Genomic DNA, 16156 nt, shown 5'->3' on the forward strand with positions numbered 1-16156 from the left:
GTTGAAGTGCCCCCTGGGAACGAGGGCGGAGGGTTGTTGTAGAATGTACTGGCATCGTGTTGTTAGCAAGCTCTCCATGGTGGCTAATAAAAGTACGAGTTGTTCTGAAATATATAAACGTCTCCATCTCTATAACGAACTACACAAAAGATGATATTTTGAGGAGTGTGGCTAACCGGGCGGTTGCTGGTCCCCATTGACCATAGTAGGAAAAACTTTTCCTACAAGTCATTGTACCCAGGGGCCTCTGAACTCTTAATCCGGCCCTGCATATATGTGTGTGTACTGTGTATAATAATTATGTATATACAGTGATGGGAATAACGTCGTTATAAATAACGCCGTTACTAACGGCATTACTTTTTCCAGTAACGAGTAATCTAATTGATTACTCTTCTCATCTTAATAACGCCGTTACCGTTACTGCCAAAAAATGCGGCGCGTTACTATAACTGATGAAGCTGGGGGTTTTTTTTTTTCATCAGACGAACGAGATCTCTGAGCGAGAGGCAAATACTTTTTTTTACTGTTCTTCCTTGGTTTAGTGGGCAGAGCACGAGACAAGCGCATAAATGCTGACGATTGGCTGAGGTAGAGTAAAATTTCATTATAAGCCAATCAGAGGTAGAGTTGGGCGGGTGTTTGAAAGCACGCATAGTAGTGATGGGCATTCGGCTCTTTTGACTCAGCTCACTGAAAAGAGCCGCTCTTTTGGCTTTGAGCCAAAAAAAAAATCAATTTTTATTACAGAATTATTTAATTTCTATAGGCTAAATTTGTAAAAATAGAGTCGGCTCTTCAGATATGCGAGCCAGCTCCCGACGTTCACCTAAAAGAGCCGGCTCTTAGAGTCGGCTCATTCGCGAATCGCGAACGACCCATTAAAAGCTCATTCGCGAACGAGTCGATCCATCATCACTAACGCTCATTCGCGAACGACCCATCATCACTAACGCTCATTCGCAAACGAACCATCATAACGCATAGTCGGACAGGACAGGACACACAAGGAACAACACAAGCCAGTCAGTCAACGAGAGACATGTATGGCGACGAGCCCAAATAATGGAGGCTAGTCTCACTTTGTCCCACAGCAACATTTTTTCTTTTAGATGTGTGTACAATGTTTCATGTTTCTGTTAATAATGTATTGTATTAAGTATCCATTTCATTATAATATTCAGATTTATCATAAATAATTGAACATGCACATGTATTTTAAGTTCCGTTAAAGAGGGGTAGAGGTGGGGTCACATTTGAGCATTTAAAATGTAATTTTACTTGAAAGTAACGCAATAGTTACTTTCTTAAGTAACTAGTTACTTTTAAAATTTGTAACTGAGTAACTAGATTTTATGACAATCACGAAGTACTTAAATCATTAAAATATTACATTTTATGGGCGCTGAAACTCAGCAGAAAGAGAAAGACCGCAAAGCGGGACAAACTGATGTAACGTCCCGGGAGCACAATAAGCGCCACACTGCCCACTGCTGACGAACTCCACAATTACTCATGACCTCTATATAAAATATATTAGTGAGTGGTAGAAACAGGTTAATTACCCCTGAACAAAATTCAAAAACATTTCTTTATAAAATTATAAAAACTACCACAAATGTGATAATTTGCTGGACATCACATCATCGTACCGAGCCTCTAAAGTGACATGGTAGTGGGAAAAGCACATTTCATACGGATTACACAATCAGAGAGTAGCCTATTTCTAATTCGTTTTGAATTGTTTAGTTTAAAAGTAGACATTTCAATCTTTCTATAGATAAGCTATATTTTGTCTGTGAAAGGCATACGTTGAGTTTCTGTTCATTTATGAGACGCGCTCCAGTTCACGTGCAATGCAAGTGATTGCGCCGGCACCTCCATGATTATATTGTCTGCTATATTTGCTTCTTATTTATTAAACCAAGGCAATTGGTTGATGAAACTTTGATTTAAAATTAAGATACAATTTATACAAAACGAAATTCACTTTAAAGAAAGTCTTTCTACAAAACAAAACTTAATGAAGTGGCCAAAATCATTTCTGACCTGAAACAGATCGTCATATGAGACAGACAATAGTCATATGCATATGATATAATATGAAGCGTCCGTAACGGTCACATCCATAACGCATTATTATGGTTGTTCAGAGCAAAGTAGTGAAATTAATTGTCGATTCTAAGAAGCATAAAAATAATTTAGCTTTGTGTATATAAAGTTTCAAGTTATTTGCATTTATATTTGTTATATTAAATAAACTAAAACGTTATGGACATGACAGGGCCCTGAAGCGTCAACCTCTTTATTATAGCCCTTTCAACAGGCAGTGCTGTTATGACTAAATGAGTATTTATTTATCAGGCATGCCTCCATCTTTTTGCAAAATGCTTACTGTTAATTGTTTTTGTTCAAATACATTAGTACAGTGTATTACAAGACCTAAATGGACAACTTAAAAAGGGTTTTGTTCTTTTGGTAAAAACTTGGTAAGGTAAGGATGACCTTTGCATGGAATTGCCCTCTGGCGTTCCTCCACCTCCCCAGCTCCACCTGCATAATTTAGGTATCTTGCTACCATACTCATCATCTAAGCATTGTTAGTCCCACTGGGTGGTTTATCTAAGCTCGAGTTGAAGCATTTATATGGACAAAACGCAGTTGAAACATGTTGTTGGAACATGTTGTTGTCATTATTGAACTTTGCACACGGTTAGCCAAGTGTGCTGAGAGTTCAGGGCCGAGAACGGTTTGTAATTGTGCCGTGCCATACCAGGCTCAAGTGGAAACACAACTGGAACCTTTTCCGAAGATGGAAAAACAGCTTTATTTTCTCAGCACATAAAGATGAACTACTTACCGTGATCTCAGACTGTGGTGATGTGGTTTCTCCACTGCATGGATCTTCATGTGTAGCTTCAGGTCACTTTTAAAAGAGAAACTCTTTCTCTCCAGTGTGGATTCTCTCATGTCTTTTCAGATGTGCTGACTGACTGAATCTCTTGTCACAGTGTGAACACTTGAAAGGTTTTTCTCCAGTGTGGATCCTCTCATGTCTTTTCAGATGTGCTGATCGACTGAATCTCTTGTCACAGTGTGAACACTTGAAAGGTTTTTCTCCAGTGTGGATCCTATCATGTGTTTTCAGAGATGATGATTGACTGAATCTCTTGTCACAGTGTGAACACTTGTAAGGTTTTTCTCCAGTGTGAATTCTCTGGTGCCGTTTTAAATGGTTTGCTGTAGTAAAAGTCTTCTCACACTCAAAGCACATGTACTCTCTTACATGTGTATGAATTTTCTCATGTCCATGTAAAGTTTGCCACAGTGAAAAACTCTTTCCACACACAGAACATGAATGCGGCTTTTCCTCCGTATGAACTGTCAGGTGCGTCTTCAGGTTTGATACACAGAGAAATGTTTTGCCGCACTGATCACATGTGAACGGCTTCTCTCTGGTGTGGATCCTCATGTGAACATTAAGGTTTGCTGATTGCCTGAAACTCTTCCCGCAATGATCACATGAGAACGGCTTCTCTCCGGTGTGGATCCTCATGTGAACATCAAGACTTCGTTTGCACGTGAAACGGTTTCCACACTGAGTGCAGGTGAAAGATTTATTGGCTCTTCTTTTCTTTAAAAATTTCTGTTTAGTCTTTGAGCGACTCAAAGGTTTTTCTCCAGGTTGGACATGATGTTCCTCCTTCACTTCTCTCAGTTCTTCACTCTCCTCCTTCACTTCTCTCAGTTCTTCACTCTCCTCCTCCACTTCTCTCAGTTCTTCACTCTCCTCCTCCACTTCTCTCAGTTCTTCACTCTCCTCCTCCACTTCTCTCAGTTCTTCACTCTCCTCCTTCACTTCTCTCAGTTCTTCACTCTTCTCCTTCACTTCTCTCAGTTCTTCACTCTCCTCCTTCACTTCACTCAGTTCTTCACTCTCCTCCTTCACTTCTCTCAGTTCTTCACTCTCCTCCTTCACTTCTCTCAGTTCTTCACTCTCCTCCTTCACTTCTCTCAGTTCTTCACTCTCCTCGCTGTCTTCCATCGGGTCTGACAGGAAAGAAAAACTCATTTTCAAATTTTCTAAATAATCAAAATAGTTCAAAGAGAGAAATATGGAGTGAATAGATATTAAAATTATCCCAGATGTAACAGACAACTGCTATAAAATAATATAAAATATATAAAATATAAAAGTTCACTCGTGTCTTCACTGTCCACTTTAATAAACTCAGTCTCTGCAGATTTCAGCTCTTCATGCTCGTCTTCACTTGTAGCTGATGGGAATTTACAGCATTTATTGGAGAATTGCTGGAGGAGGAGCTACACTGATGATGACTTACAGTGGGAGGAGCTTCACTGATGATGAATTACAGTGGGAGGAGCTATACTGATGATGAATTACAGTGGGAGGAGCTTCACTGATGATGTGATTGCGGAGGAGTCGATCTACCAAAATCAAAAATGTATAGATTACTGAGTTTGTTTTTATGCTCATGGACATCAGAATATAATAATGTGAATTCTTCCAAATATAAATAATGGTAAGAACAACAGTTGAAAGCATAAACAAATAAACATAAGCTACTATATAAGCTATTTCCTGTTAGATTGTATGAACAATGCCAAACCCAGCGCTGAGTAGAGCCCGACCCGACATATCGGCCGGCCGATATTATTGGCCGAAATGAGCTAATTGCATTTAAATCAGCATCGGCGTTTATAACGGCCGATGAAACATGAGAAACAGTCTCATGCTTCACTCATGTTATGAGTGTTGCATAGTTTGCCCACCAGAGGGAGGTCTGCAACTCCCCAGTTGACAACAGCGCCAGAAATCCACTACAGAAGAAAGCTATCAGCCAAGCCAGTGGCAGAGCATTACACCCGGCATGGAGATGTACTGTTTTGATGGCGAGTCTGTCGTTCGTCATGTGAAATGATTTTAGATTTAGTTCATACACTGTATATAAAAACGGTGTGGTAGTTCTAGCTAACGGTCCTATCATTATCACTTCTAAATATTCTGTAACATCACTTACAGCCGCTAATGCATTGCTATATTAGATTAGCCACAAAGCGAATACCATGTTTATCAGTGGAAGAGCGCAAACGTTATAAAGAGGTCAAATTATAGCGTTAGCGTTGAACTTATTCTAAATAGATCTGCAGTGTTTCCCACATAATGACTGCGTAACTGTGGCAGGGGGGTGCGTGTAGTCAATGACTAGAAGTTATGTACAGCGTGCCTCGAAAAAACAACAACTGTTACGTTATTCTAACGCTAACATAGCTTCCTTTTTAGCAGGCCCCTTAAATGCTTGCAATTAACTTGTTTGAAGGTGGTTCTTCTCAAAATTGACAGCGGTGTGTTCATGACACTAACGTTAACCATTCAACTTTCGCAAAGCCGGTGTCGTGGAAGTTTTATGATATTCATTGATCTTTAGTAAAATATAGATGATTCAAAGAATGTCACATGTGAGTCTCTCACTTGTAGTGAGAGTAGATTCTGTTTATGTACCTGGGGAGGCAGAAGGGGGAGACACTCCAGAGAACAGACGAACAAGGACCTCTGACCTAGATGTCAGAAGGCCATTTGGTGCAGGGGGGCTTAGTGGGCCAACTAGTGACGAATCTAAACTAGTGTTATGGCTTCCTTGTCTATGGAAAACTACTGGGAGGAAGGCTCTGAGGGAAGAAGACCTTGGAAGAGCTAGGATAAAAAGGTGGTTCAGTCTGTCTGGGGGTGTGTCACTCTTCTGCACAGGGTAACAACTGTGTGTTAGACTCCTCCTATTCTTGCAAGAATAAATACTTCTATTTTTATAATTTGACTCTGAGTGTCTCTTATGCAGTGATGTTTGTTTGATTAATTTTTGCCACAACACCGGTAACAGTAGGCTAACTTTACGTTCGCCAACGCATGACGATGTTTTGATTCAGACTGCACAAAGAGAAGAGGAGAAGATATACGGGTCCGTTGTGAATGTGTCTGTGAGAGCAAATATTGTGTAGTTACAGTAACTACAGTAGGTGCGTCAGAAATGATTAAACCAGAGGGGACATGCAAATAAATGTGAGCTGAACAAGCGTTTTTTTGTTGTTGTTTTTTTACAATACAGATTGTTTCAAAGCAGCTTTACAGACATAACAGGAAAATGTTGTAATAATACTGTTAAATATATGCAGGTAATAGGTAATACCTATTGCTTGACAAAAAAAAAAATATATATATATATATATATATATTTATTTCTCTATATTTCTCATTTTTGCCTATGTAGGAGATCCCTGTTTATTATAATTCTAATTCTAATGATGACATTATTAATACACATGCTTATTATTTCTCGGTCTCTCTTTCTGCCCTAGAGATGGCTGAAAAAGGTGAACGCTGTAGCAGCAAAGTGTGGGACTACTTCTGCAAAGATTCCTCTAATGCAGTGTTCTGCAATATATGTGCAGCTAATGTAAGCCAGGGGTCTATCAAAGCGAAGCAGAAAAACACTTCCAATTTGTGGACTCATCTGAAAACCAAACACAGTGAGCAATATAAAGAGGCACAGCAGCAGATTGAGGTACAAAAAACTCTTTCTGTTAGAACACAGCCGCCTACCCTGCCACAAGCATTTGATAAGGTACTCAAATGGGGTCCATCAGATCCAAGGGCAAAAAACCTGGACAAAAAAGTAATGGAGATGATAGCGACAGACCTCCAAGCTTTTTCTGTGGTGGAAGGTGTGGGGTTTAGAAGCTGCTGGCTGCTGCAGAGCCTAGGTACACTCTGGAGACAGAAAAGTTGTATCGCACAGATAAATTGCATCATGTGCATGCAAAAGTGGTGATCAAGATAAAGGAGCTTTTGGCTGTTGAAAATGCAAAGCATATTGCATTTACAACAGATTGTTGGTCAGGGTCTACTGAGTCGCTAATGAGCTTGACTGCTCACTTCATCGATGAAGAATGGAACAAGGTGCAAGTTGTCCTAAATGTGAAAGCCATAAGTGGATCTCTCACTGGTGAGTACATTGGACAGTTGTTTTTAGACATGCTTACCGAGTGGGATATAGACAGTGAACGTGTGCAGCTGGTGCTCAGGGACAGTGGAGCCAATGTTGTTAAGGGGATGAGGTTGGTGGAGATGCCTGACCTCAGCTGTAGTGCTCACACCCTCCAGCTTGTTGTGAATGATGACCTCCAGGCACAGAGAGCTGTAGGTGACATCCTGGCCAAACTGAAAAGGTGTGCAACCCATTTTGGTCATTCAGTCCCTGCCAAGCAGAGGCTTGAACAAATTCAGAAGGATGTTGGTCTACCTGAACACCAGCAGTCTACTCTGGGGACTTTGGACATTTTACATGTCCAAGTGTGGAGGAGTGGGACCTGGTCGAAAAGCTGATCAACACACTGGAACCAATTGAGGAAATTACTCTAGAAGTGAGTAAGTCTGATACATCTTGCATCATGCATCATCCCCACCATTGAGGTTTTGAAAAGATTTCTGGAGACTCAGGGTCCTGAAACTAGAGGAATTCAGACTTTGAGGAAGGTCATGCTCGACAGCTTAACCAGAAGGTTTTCCAAGATTGCAGAGTCCAAAGAAGCAGTGCTGACCTGTGAGCTGGATCCTCGTTACAAACAGCGTCCCCTCTCTGACAGCACAACCAAGAAGGCCAAAACCTGGCTTGAAAAAGAGGCAGACAAACAACATCAAGCAAGCTCAGCAGCCACTCATAAGGATGCCGAGGGATATTCAAAGAAACCTAGGATGGAGAAGTCCCTAGACCAGAAGCAGAGTGTGCTTGACCATCTCTACGAGGACATGTTGCAGAGCCAGCAAACAGTGACAGGGGTGTCTGAGAGTCTGAACGAGGAGCTGGATCGCTATCTTCAAGAGCCCGTTCGTTCTTGATCGCAAAACAGGTTTCACTATTTATTTTTCAGTTATATGAAATTAAGTTATGCTTTTGTATATTAAGTATATAACATTTGTATTTGTCATCATCATCATCAGGTGACCCCCTGCAGTGGTGGAGGCAAAACGCTGGCCGCTTCCAGACTCTGGCTCCATTGGCCAGGAGGTTTCTCACTCCTCCACCTTCATCTGTCCCTAGTGAGAGGGTATTCAGCACTGTGGGGGCCATCCATCAAGATAGGAGGAGCTCTTTTTAACAGATGTTGTGCTTCCTGTACTACAACCTGCCACTTCTCAACTGGCAGTACTAAGGAGCACCCTGTTCAAGACATTTTTCAAAACACTGTTCAAATATTAAAGTTCAGAGCAAGACAGAGTAAAAGTCTAGAAGTATAATTTGTAAAAGGTAGTGAAGGAGTAAAACCTCTTGCCTGTGTGTTGTATATATTGAGAACATTCTACATTGTTTTAATTATATTTTGGTATTATTCATTTATTTTATAATTTATATTTATTTATTTTATATGTAGCTATACATTTAACTTATTTTAATTTTATTTTCAATTCCTTGACATGGTTTTGTGGAATATTGAATTTGTTTGGTATAGCTCTTTTACTTTAACTTTAGTATTATCATTTATTTACAGTACACAGACTGTTAAAACCAGCTTCAACTGGAAGTAAGTAAAAGTGTTAAATGTTTAAAACCAGACTGTTTTTTTTATCATTAAAAAATATATACTTTTGATGTGCAATTGTTTAGTCATCGAGACTGTAATCTAAGGCTTTTTTTTAAACATAATCCCTTCTGGAAAATGGTTTATACAGCCCACATACTTAGAACAGGCAGATATTTTGCTATTGAATGTTGTGTAAGTGCAGTTTATAGGAAATGGGTCTAATATCTAGTTTATTTTCAAAATCTAAATATCGGCTTATAAATCGGCTCTTTTCGAGTTAATATCGGCATCGGCCCCCAAAAATCCATATCGGTCGGGCTCTAGCGCTGAGGGAGAAAGCTTAGCCTCATATTATCACTGTAAAGCTGCTTTGAAACAATCTATATTGTTAAAAGCGCTATATATGAAGGTGACTTGATTTGACTTAATGAATAAATGTCATATTTCTTAGTTAATCTGATAGTTTTTTAAGCCGTCGTGTTCATGCTACAGTATCAAATATCAAGCAGATCCTCAGGAAAGAAGCATGATCACGCACGGATGGGATGAGTGATGGAAGTTATTCTCTTTTAAAAGAGTAGTAGGAGGCAAAATTAGCAAAAACACAGAAAGCGTGAATGCTAAAAGGCATGAATGTACCGTACATAATTGCACATGTAGGCAACAAAATACATAACAGCGTTTAATATAGTTATAAAATATAATATAACGGTTAATGCAAATAAAAAAATACTAAGCATACCTCCAACACACCATCATGTAAACACATCAAGAAAATGTGTGTAAATATTTTATAATATAAAGACTTTTTGGTAATCATGCTGTGTCATTGAATAAGATTGAACCATATGGTAACTGACGCTGCTAGTCAAACAAATATTATATCTTAGACTGCTATTCAATCACATTGAAACTTAAAACAAATTATATAACCATTAAGTGTGCAAACCCCTGATAGCAATAGACTCCGGGACGGATCCGCCCTCAAGCCGCCAGGTCCGCTGTTCTCTCATGCTGTGTTCACACCAAACGCGAATCGAGCGTAAAATTTGCGTCTAGTTTGACGCTTGAACATTTTGAATGCATTCTCAAAGAAGAAGCGGATTTCGCTCGGACGCACGTAAAAAGCAAGCGTTTGAAGCGAAATTGACCGAGGCGAAACCGCTTTTTGTGGTAGGGGCAAGTGCTAGGCGGTTCTGTTTGCATGAAAGGCTGCAAAATTTAAACATACTACTGTTATTGTGTCACGAAATGTAGTTTTAAGAGTTGTTCAGTCGAGAATGTAGTTGTCTAAAGCTCAAATCTGTGGTTTAATTTATAAAGATAGCGCCTATTTAAAAAATTTGATTGACATTTCGGAGTTGTGAGATCCGGGCGATCACCGGGAGCTCAGCGCTCATGTAACCCGCCGGGAGCAGCCTCACCTCGGCTAGTCCTCCTGACGTTTTCCGCTGGTAAACGAGAAATGTTTAAATTCACAATTTATAGCTTCGGCTCTATTATATGAAACATATAAGTTAAAATACACGAATGACTCGTTATAACGTAGGTCAAACGACTTTAATTATGTGAGTTTTTCTTCATCTCGTTCAGAAATGTAGCCCATGACTGCAAGTGTTCAGTGTCACATTCATAGTTAACATCTTAACAATGTCATTCCTTCTTTCACGTGGGCATTTAGTCATTACAAAATAATTTTTTGTGGTCAAACATTTAAAATGACACTATAATCTGAAAAGCGGGCCTGCCCTCGTTTATCACGTCACTTCACCACGTGACCGCAGCAAGCAGGCTCAGGCGGCATTCGCGAATTCGTGTGAAACGCGTGAATGCACAAAAAGCACTACATAAAATCATTTGCGCGCCGAGAGGCGTATTCGCGTCTACCGCACCGCACTCTACGCCTCATTCGCGCCACAGGAATTTTTTATGCGCATAACGCGTCTTTGCATTGCCTTACGTGCTATTCGCGTCCGGTGTGAACGCACCATTAGACTCAATTCGGCGATGCGCACAGAATATGCCCCGCCTTCGGACAGCGCACTGTCAACTCGCGCACTCGCAACAGACGCTGGCCGGATTCGCCGACCGACCGCGCCTATTTTCAACTGTTGCCATCACCGAATCATTCTCCGCACAGTGGAAAAGCTGCAGGAGGCAGGTCGGTGAGGACGGAACACGGTAAGAATGGTTAAAATATGCTTGATTTGTACAGGTTCTTAACCATATATGAACATTACCTTTCATACCGTTCAACACACCGATGTTTTTAATTCTGAAATGATTGTGGCAAGCCAAGTTAGCACGTAATAAATTTGAGTAAAAAGCTAACGTTAGTTGGATGGAATTCTTTCTCCCTGGGAGGTGTTTATTTAACGGTACCTGTCCGGATTTTTATCAAATCCTGACCGCATATTTTCTCCCCTTTCTAGTAAAATGTCAGGCTAGAAATGATAATGTTAGGCCTAACGTTACCAACGTTTTTCACTGAACTTCTGGTATAAGTAAAAGGGACAATAAGTATCTTTTTAGGTATTTTATTATCTAAAATCAATATTTTTATTCATAAATATGTCCTCAATGGTGTACAAATACCTCGGCCAATTATCTGACTTATCCTTATAAATGAAGAATTTATTATCTTTATATACATGGGACGGGTAGGTCCACGGAGGCTTCCATGTAGTTCCGCCATCTTGCAAAACTATAATAGCAGAGAGGGACAAAAAGTACTAAGCCAACGCGTTTCCACAACGCGTTTTCGTTCAGAGCCGAAACCAGCAGAAACGCAGGTGCAGAGCAGTGAGAGGCGCTTGAAACTGCACCGGTAAGTTTAAAAGTCTGGATTGCATTGTTATTATGGACCATACATATGCCAAGCCACAGGAGAAGAAAACATCGTCACCAAAAAAAGTCACAAATAGAACGTAAAAGGAAACGTGACCGTAGATTACAGAAAACAAGAGCTAATGTCACTAATGTGGCTAATTTTATATAGCTCTCCTTTTTCAAAAACAATCCAGTAGCTCAAGTTGTGAATATTTTGCTACGTGCATAGAACTGTATGCCTGACTCTCGCTCTCCTCCTCTTCCTCGTCGTCGTCCTCCTCGCCCAGATCCCACTGATCCACTGCCTCTCTGTCCTCTACCTCTTCCTCTCCCTATTGTTGAATCATCTGATGATCATATCTAACAATGAACATAATTCAGAAAATATAACTAATAAAGAAGGCATAACCTATAATAAGAAGGTGGGGGGGGGGGGGGGGGGGGGATTTCCCCCTTTCTGGTCAATGTTTCCCTGCCTCTGCTTAATTATTTTTATCCCCGATGGGGATAAATTTATCCTCCCCTCAAAGTGATCATAGTGCTACTACACTAGTGGCGAGACGGATCACAAAACTTATCACGGATCCGTGGTTTGATTAAAGTCAATTTTATTTTAAAATGATTACTCACTCTTGAGCGTCTGGCGCGTTAATGCGCGTCTAGAGGTCCTGCGGCGCGGTGTTTAGTGCGGCGCGGTTGACGCGAGCCTCATTCGCGCAAACTGGACGCGAATTGCTATCACAGATGATGTCTTTTCTATCATTTCACTGTAGCTCAGCATCGCGATGTAAAGTTAACGTTATTGCATGATCACAGTTCATATGTGTGGGGAAAGATAAGCTATTAGAGTAAAAATATTGCGTTAGGCTACTTCAGTTAATAAGAAAACAGATTTTACAATTCCTGCAAATGCAGTGATGAAGTTCATGTTCTCATGATTTATTTTTATGAATAACAATGTTTCAAAACATCCCGCCCCCTCTCCTCCCCTCCCCTCCCCTCCCCTCCCCCTCCCTCTTTTACAAATCGCACCCTGGGCATAACTACAATATTTCATGTTTTTCACAGTCAGTAATTCATACTGTAACATTCGTTTGTTTGTTGTCATGTTGCAGTTTGTTTGAAATAACACACCTGTTCACCAGAAGGAAAACTCAACGAAGTGCTATTAGAAGACATCCTGTCAAAGCTTTTTGGTACATATCGCCTACCGTAAATGCAATGTGTGTGTGTGTGTGTGTATTACAGCTCATTCAAATCAAGTGTCGTCTTTTTTAGGATTATTTCATCATCATAATTTCATCTTTTCCAGACATCTGAGTAAGGTAAGTTACTGTTTTAAACTTGATTTAGCCAGCTATTTTGTCAAATACTGACTGGTCCGCACTAAACACTGTTCTGGTATACTAGTTTGAGTCTATTTATGACAAATAAATTCTCCACCACCTCCCCATGTAATGTTGTTTCAGATAATTATATAATATCATATTAAGATACTCTGTCTCTGTGTGTGTCTCTGTCTGTCTGTCTGTGTGTGTGTGTCTGTGTCTGTGTGTGTCTCTCTCTCTGTGTGTGTGTGTGTGTGTGTGTGTGTGTGTGTGTTCTGTTGCAGCTTACAGCTCATTCAAGTGCCACCAGTCTGTTTTTGGAGTTTCATCTATCCAGACATCAGTAAAGTAAGATTAAATACTGTTTCAAACGTGATTTAGCCAGCTACACTAAACACTAAATATATGGTACAGGGGAAACCGGTTACGTGGTCATCAAGGTCTTTAGAATATATCTTTGTTTAACACTGGCCATTTATTTCCCTCTGTTAATTATAAGAAAATTATAGAATTTTTGTTACATTTTAGATTTCCTCCCTGGCAACTATTGGGGGCCATGACACCAATGTTGTTTACAGTTACCTGTATTTTTTTAGTTATTATTACTTAATCAAAACAACCCAGTTGCAGTTTGATTGATATTCAAATGCACAATAAAAAAAAAAACATGATATATGAACATGAACAATCTGTTCTTGCAAATGAACTCTTCTGTTATAGAGATAACTCCGTTCTTGTTCATGTTCATATATCATGTTTTATTTACTTGTAACTTGTAACAAACTACTTGTAAATGTCCCAATTGGGAGAGAATTTAGTTTAATTGAGTTTATTTTTGGATGCATTTGTGAGTTAATGAACGTAACTGGTTGTGTACACTTGGCACATAATATCTAAATATCGATTAATTGATCGATATAGCCCTAAATCGAAACGTAATCATATCGCAGAATTTTTTGAGGTATCGGCAAATATCGTATCGCTGGCTGAGAGAATTCGATATCGTATCGTGATGAACTGTCCGATTTACACTCCTATCCTGAATCACTACAATACACCTATAATAAGTGTTTATATTCTGACTATTATAGACAGCGTGGGATGCCAACTGCTGCGGAGTAATTCCCTGCATGACTCGCCATAGAAATAAACAGAGAAGTAGCTCTGGCTACAATGTTCTACCGCAAGACACACGCTTCTGTTTATTAACCACTAGAGAAAGTTAGCCAAAAGTTACAGTGTACTTATAAATGTCAGATTTTACACTTTTGTTTTAAAGGCAGTGGTTCTGTCTATCCTTTAAAAACTCAACCTGGTAGCTCCAATGTGATTTCATGACATTTAATGAAAATCTGCTTGTGTATTACAGGTGCTGTGAGAAAGAGCCATGTCTCCCGTGCCGCCACCGGTGACGAGATTACAAAGCATGTAATACAGTGGTTCAACCTGCCAATAGATATGGGGAAGCTCAAAGAGACATCCCACTGTCAGCATCCTGACCAATAAAACAATGTTCTTGGAACAATTTATGGTTGAATTTCATTTTTCTGTAACGTCAATATCAGGATTGCTACTGAAAGTTTTAAACATTTCCAATAATCGTTCTGAAAATGCTGCTGGATGCTCGCCTTTCCTGATGTGCATCTCACATATTTTATATATAATTAACTGACATCACACCGAAGACTTCAAGCAGTGCCTTTTTTAGCATTTCTGTCATTTACTTTCTGAATTAATGTATACATTAATAAAACTATTTTAAAAAATGGTAATTATAGACTGTACATTTATAGTCTGCAATGACTTATTTTTATAGTTTTTATAGTAGCCTATTGTTAGCCTACTGGCAAACTTTTTTTTTTCAAGTTTTGAATGATTTCATGTTTTATTAATAAAGACAGACACACTAATGACTGTTCAAGCTTTTATAGCGCAATCCAGTCCATCTAATGTTTGTCCATTCGATTTTAATTATTTATATAGCTAGTTTTGGCCAGATTACTTTTAAATGAGAGATCTGAAAGGTTTCCAGACTAAATGACCCACTAAATAAACGGGTCCAGATCGGATCCGCGGATTATCAGCTTTATCAATCCTTATGTCTGTTCCGGATCCGCCGCGGTGTGCAAGTGGACGCAGTTTCGGACCCGTGTTGCGGATCCGTTCCGGAGTTCACTGTACGTCCGCGGCGGATGCGTTTCTAATTATATAACCATTAAGTGTGCAAACATACCTTTAAAGAAGAGTAGTACGAGGCAAAATGAGCAAAATACACCGGAACTCCTACTCTCTCACTCCTGCATGGACAAACACACGCGCGAATGAAGCGGATTGATTCACGCTCGTGAACAGTGTTGCTTCTTCTTCTTCTTCTTCTTCTTTGTTAAGTTTTGTGGCGGGTGGCACCAGCATTATGGTGCATTACCGCCACCTACTATGTTGGAGTGTGAGCCAGTAATAACGGCGGTAGTCATGGCGACGTCGAGTGACAGTCGCGCAAGCCAATCCTGTGATTCGTCCCGAATGGAAATAATGAGCTGTGTTTAATGAAGATTAAAGTCACTCGATTTTTATACTCTTTTTATCAGAGTACTTACATTTTAATTATGCATTGATATATATAGAAAGTTTAATCAAATTTGGTAAAAAGTTTTTATATAAATCCTACCTACCCTACCTTTAACTTAAAGTTTGCTATTTTGAAACAACTAATTTTGTACTAAGTATATTTTAGTAGTAATTAAGTTGTAGTAAAGCATAACTTTAAATGTATTTTGTGTACTTTTGTGTACTAAATTGGAACAACTTTAAGTATATTTAGTATACTTTAAGTATATGCCTGTGTAGGGACTAGTTACATACTTGATTAGTGATAATAAAGTGTACTTTATCTGTGTTAGTACATTACAAAATCATTACGAGCAATTAGGGGTGGGCGATATGGCAAAAATATCATATCACGATTTTTTTTCAGGAAAATCACGATTCACGATTTTATCACGATTCCTTTTCATGTTGGTTTTACTATTTTGCAAGTGACTGAGCATCACAGCCAAACTAATGTCCCTATTTTAAAAACAAAGCCTTGGGTAACAAAATATAAATTTAGGCCAAAGTGGCGAAGATAAAAAATATTTGTCATTTTCTTTGTTATTAAAAATTAAGAACAAAGATACACATACACAACTTAATATACAAATTAAATAAACAGTGCTTTATTTTTTCAGCTACAGGTGTATTTAACAGCATTGAAGAAAGTAATTAAATGAACAAATATGAAAATAAAACACAACATCGACTTCACTGTATAAATTTTACATTGATTCTTATTAAAGCGACTATTAAAGTTCTCAGTCAAGAGTGAGTGATTTGCTCTTTGTATTTTGTTGTTTTATTAACAG

The 16156-nt window shown here is 39.2% G+C and overlaps 1 protein-coding gene across 4 annotated transcripts in view; it reads right to left on the bottom strand.

The window, feature by feature from the left end:
• LOC306996502 (uncharacterized protein) overlaps positions 1 to 15187 on the bottom strand; it is a 79693-nt gene extending 64506 nt beyond the window's left edge. The window contains exons 1-3 of one of the 4 annotated variants that reach the window (XM_079609051.1): positions 14989 to 15142; positions 4344 to 4449; positions 2861 to 4050 (exon numbers count right to left, since the gene is read on the bottom strand). In XM_079609051.1, coding sequence (XP_079465177.1) covers positions 2930 to 4045 — 1116 coding nt within the window. In that variant the 5' untranslated portion in view covers positions 4046 to 4050; positions 4344 to 4449; positions 14989 to 15142 and the 3' untranslated portion in view covers positions 2861 to 2929. Of the gene's footprint in view, positions 1 to 2860; positions 4450 to 14988 lie in introns of all 4 variants that reach the window. The other 3 variants (XM_079609050.1, XM_079609049.1, XM_079609053.1) reach the window with 3 other exon arrangements.
• Positions 15188 to 16156: the final 969 nt, after the last annotated feature.

Source organism: Phoxinus phoxinus (genome assembly GCF_949152265.1).
Source record: "Phoxinus phoxinus genome assembly, chromosome: 1".
NCBI classification, from domain to species: domain Eukaryota; kingdom Metazoa; phylum Chordata; class Actinopteri; order Cypriniformes; family Leuciscidae; genus Phoxinus; species Phoxinus phoxinus.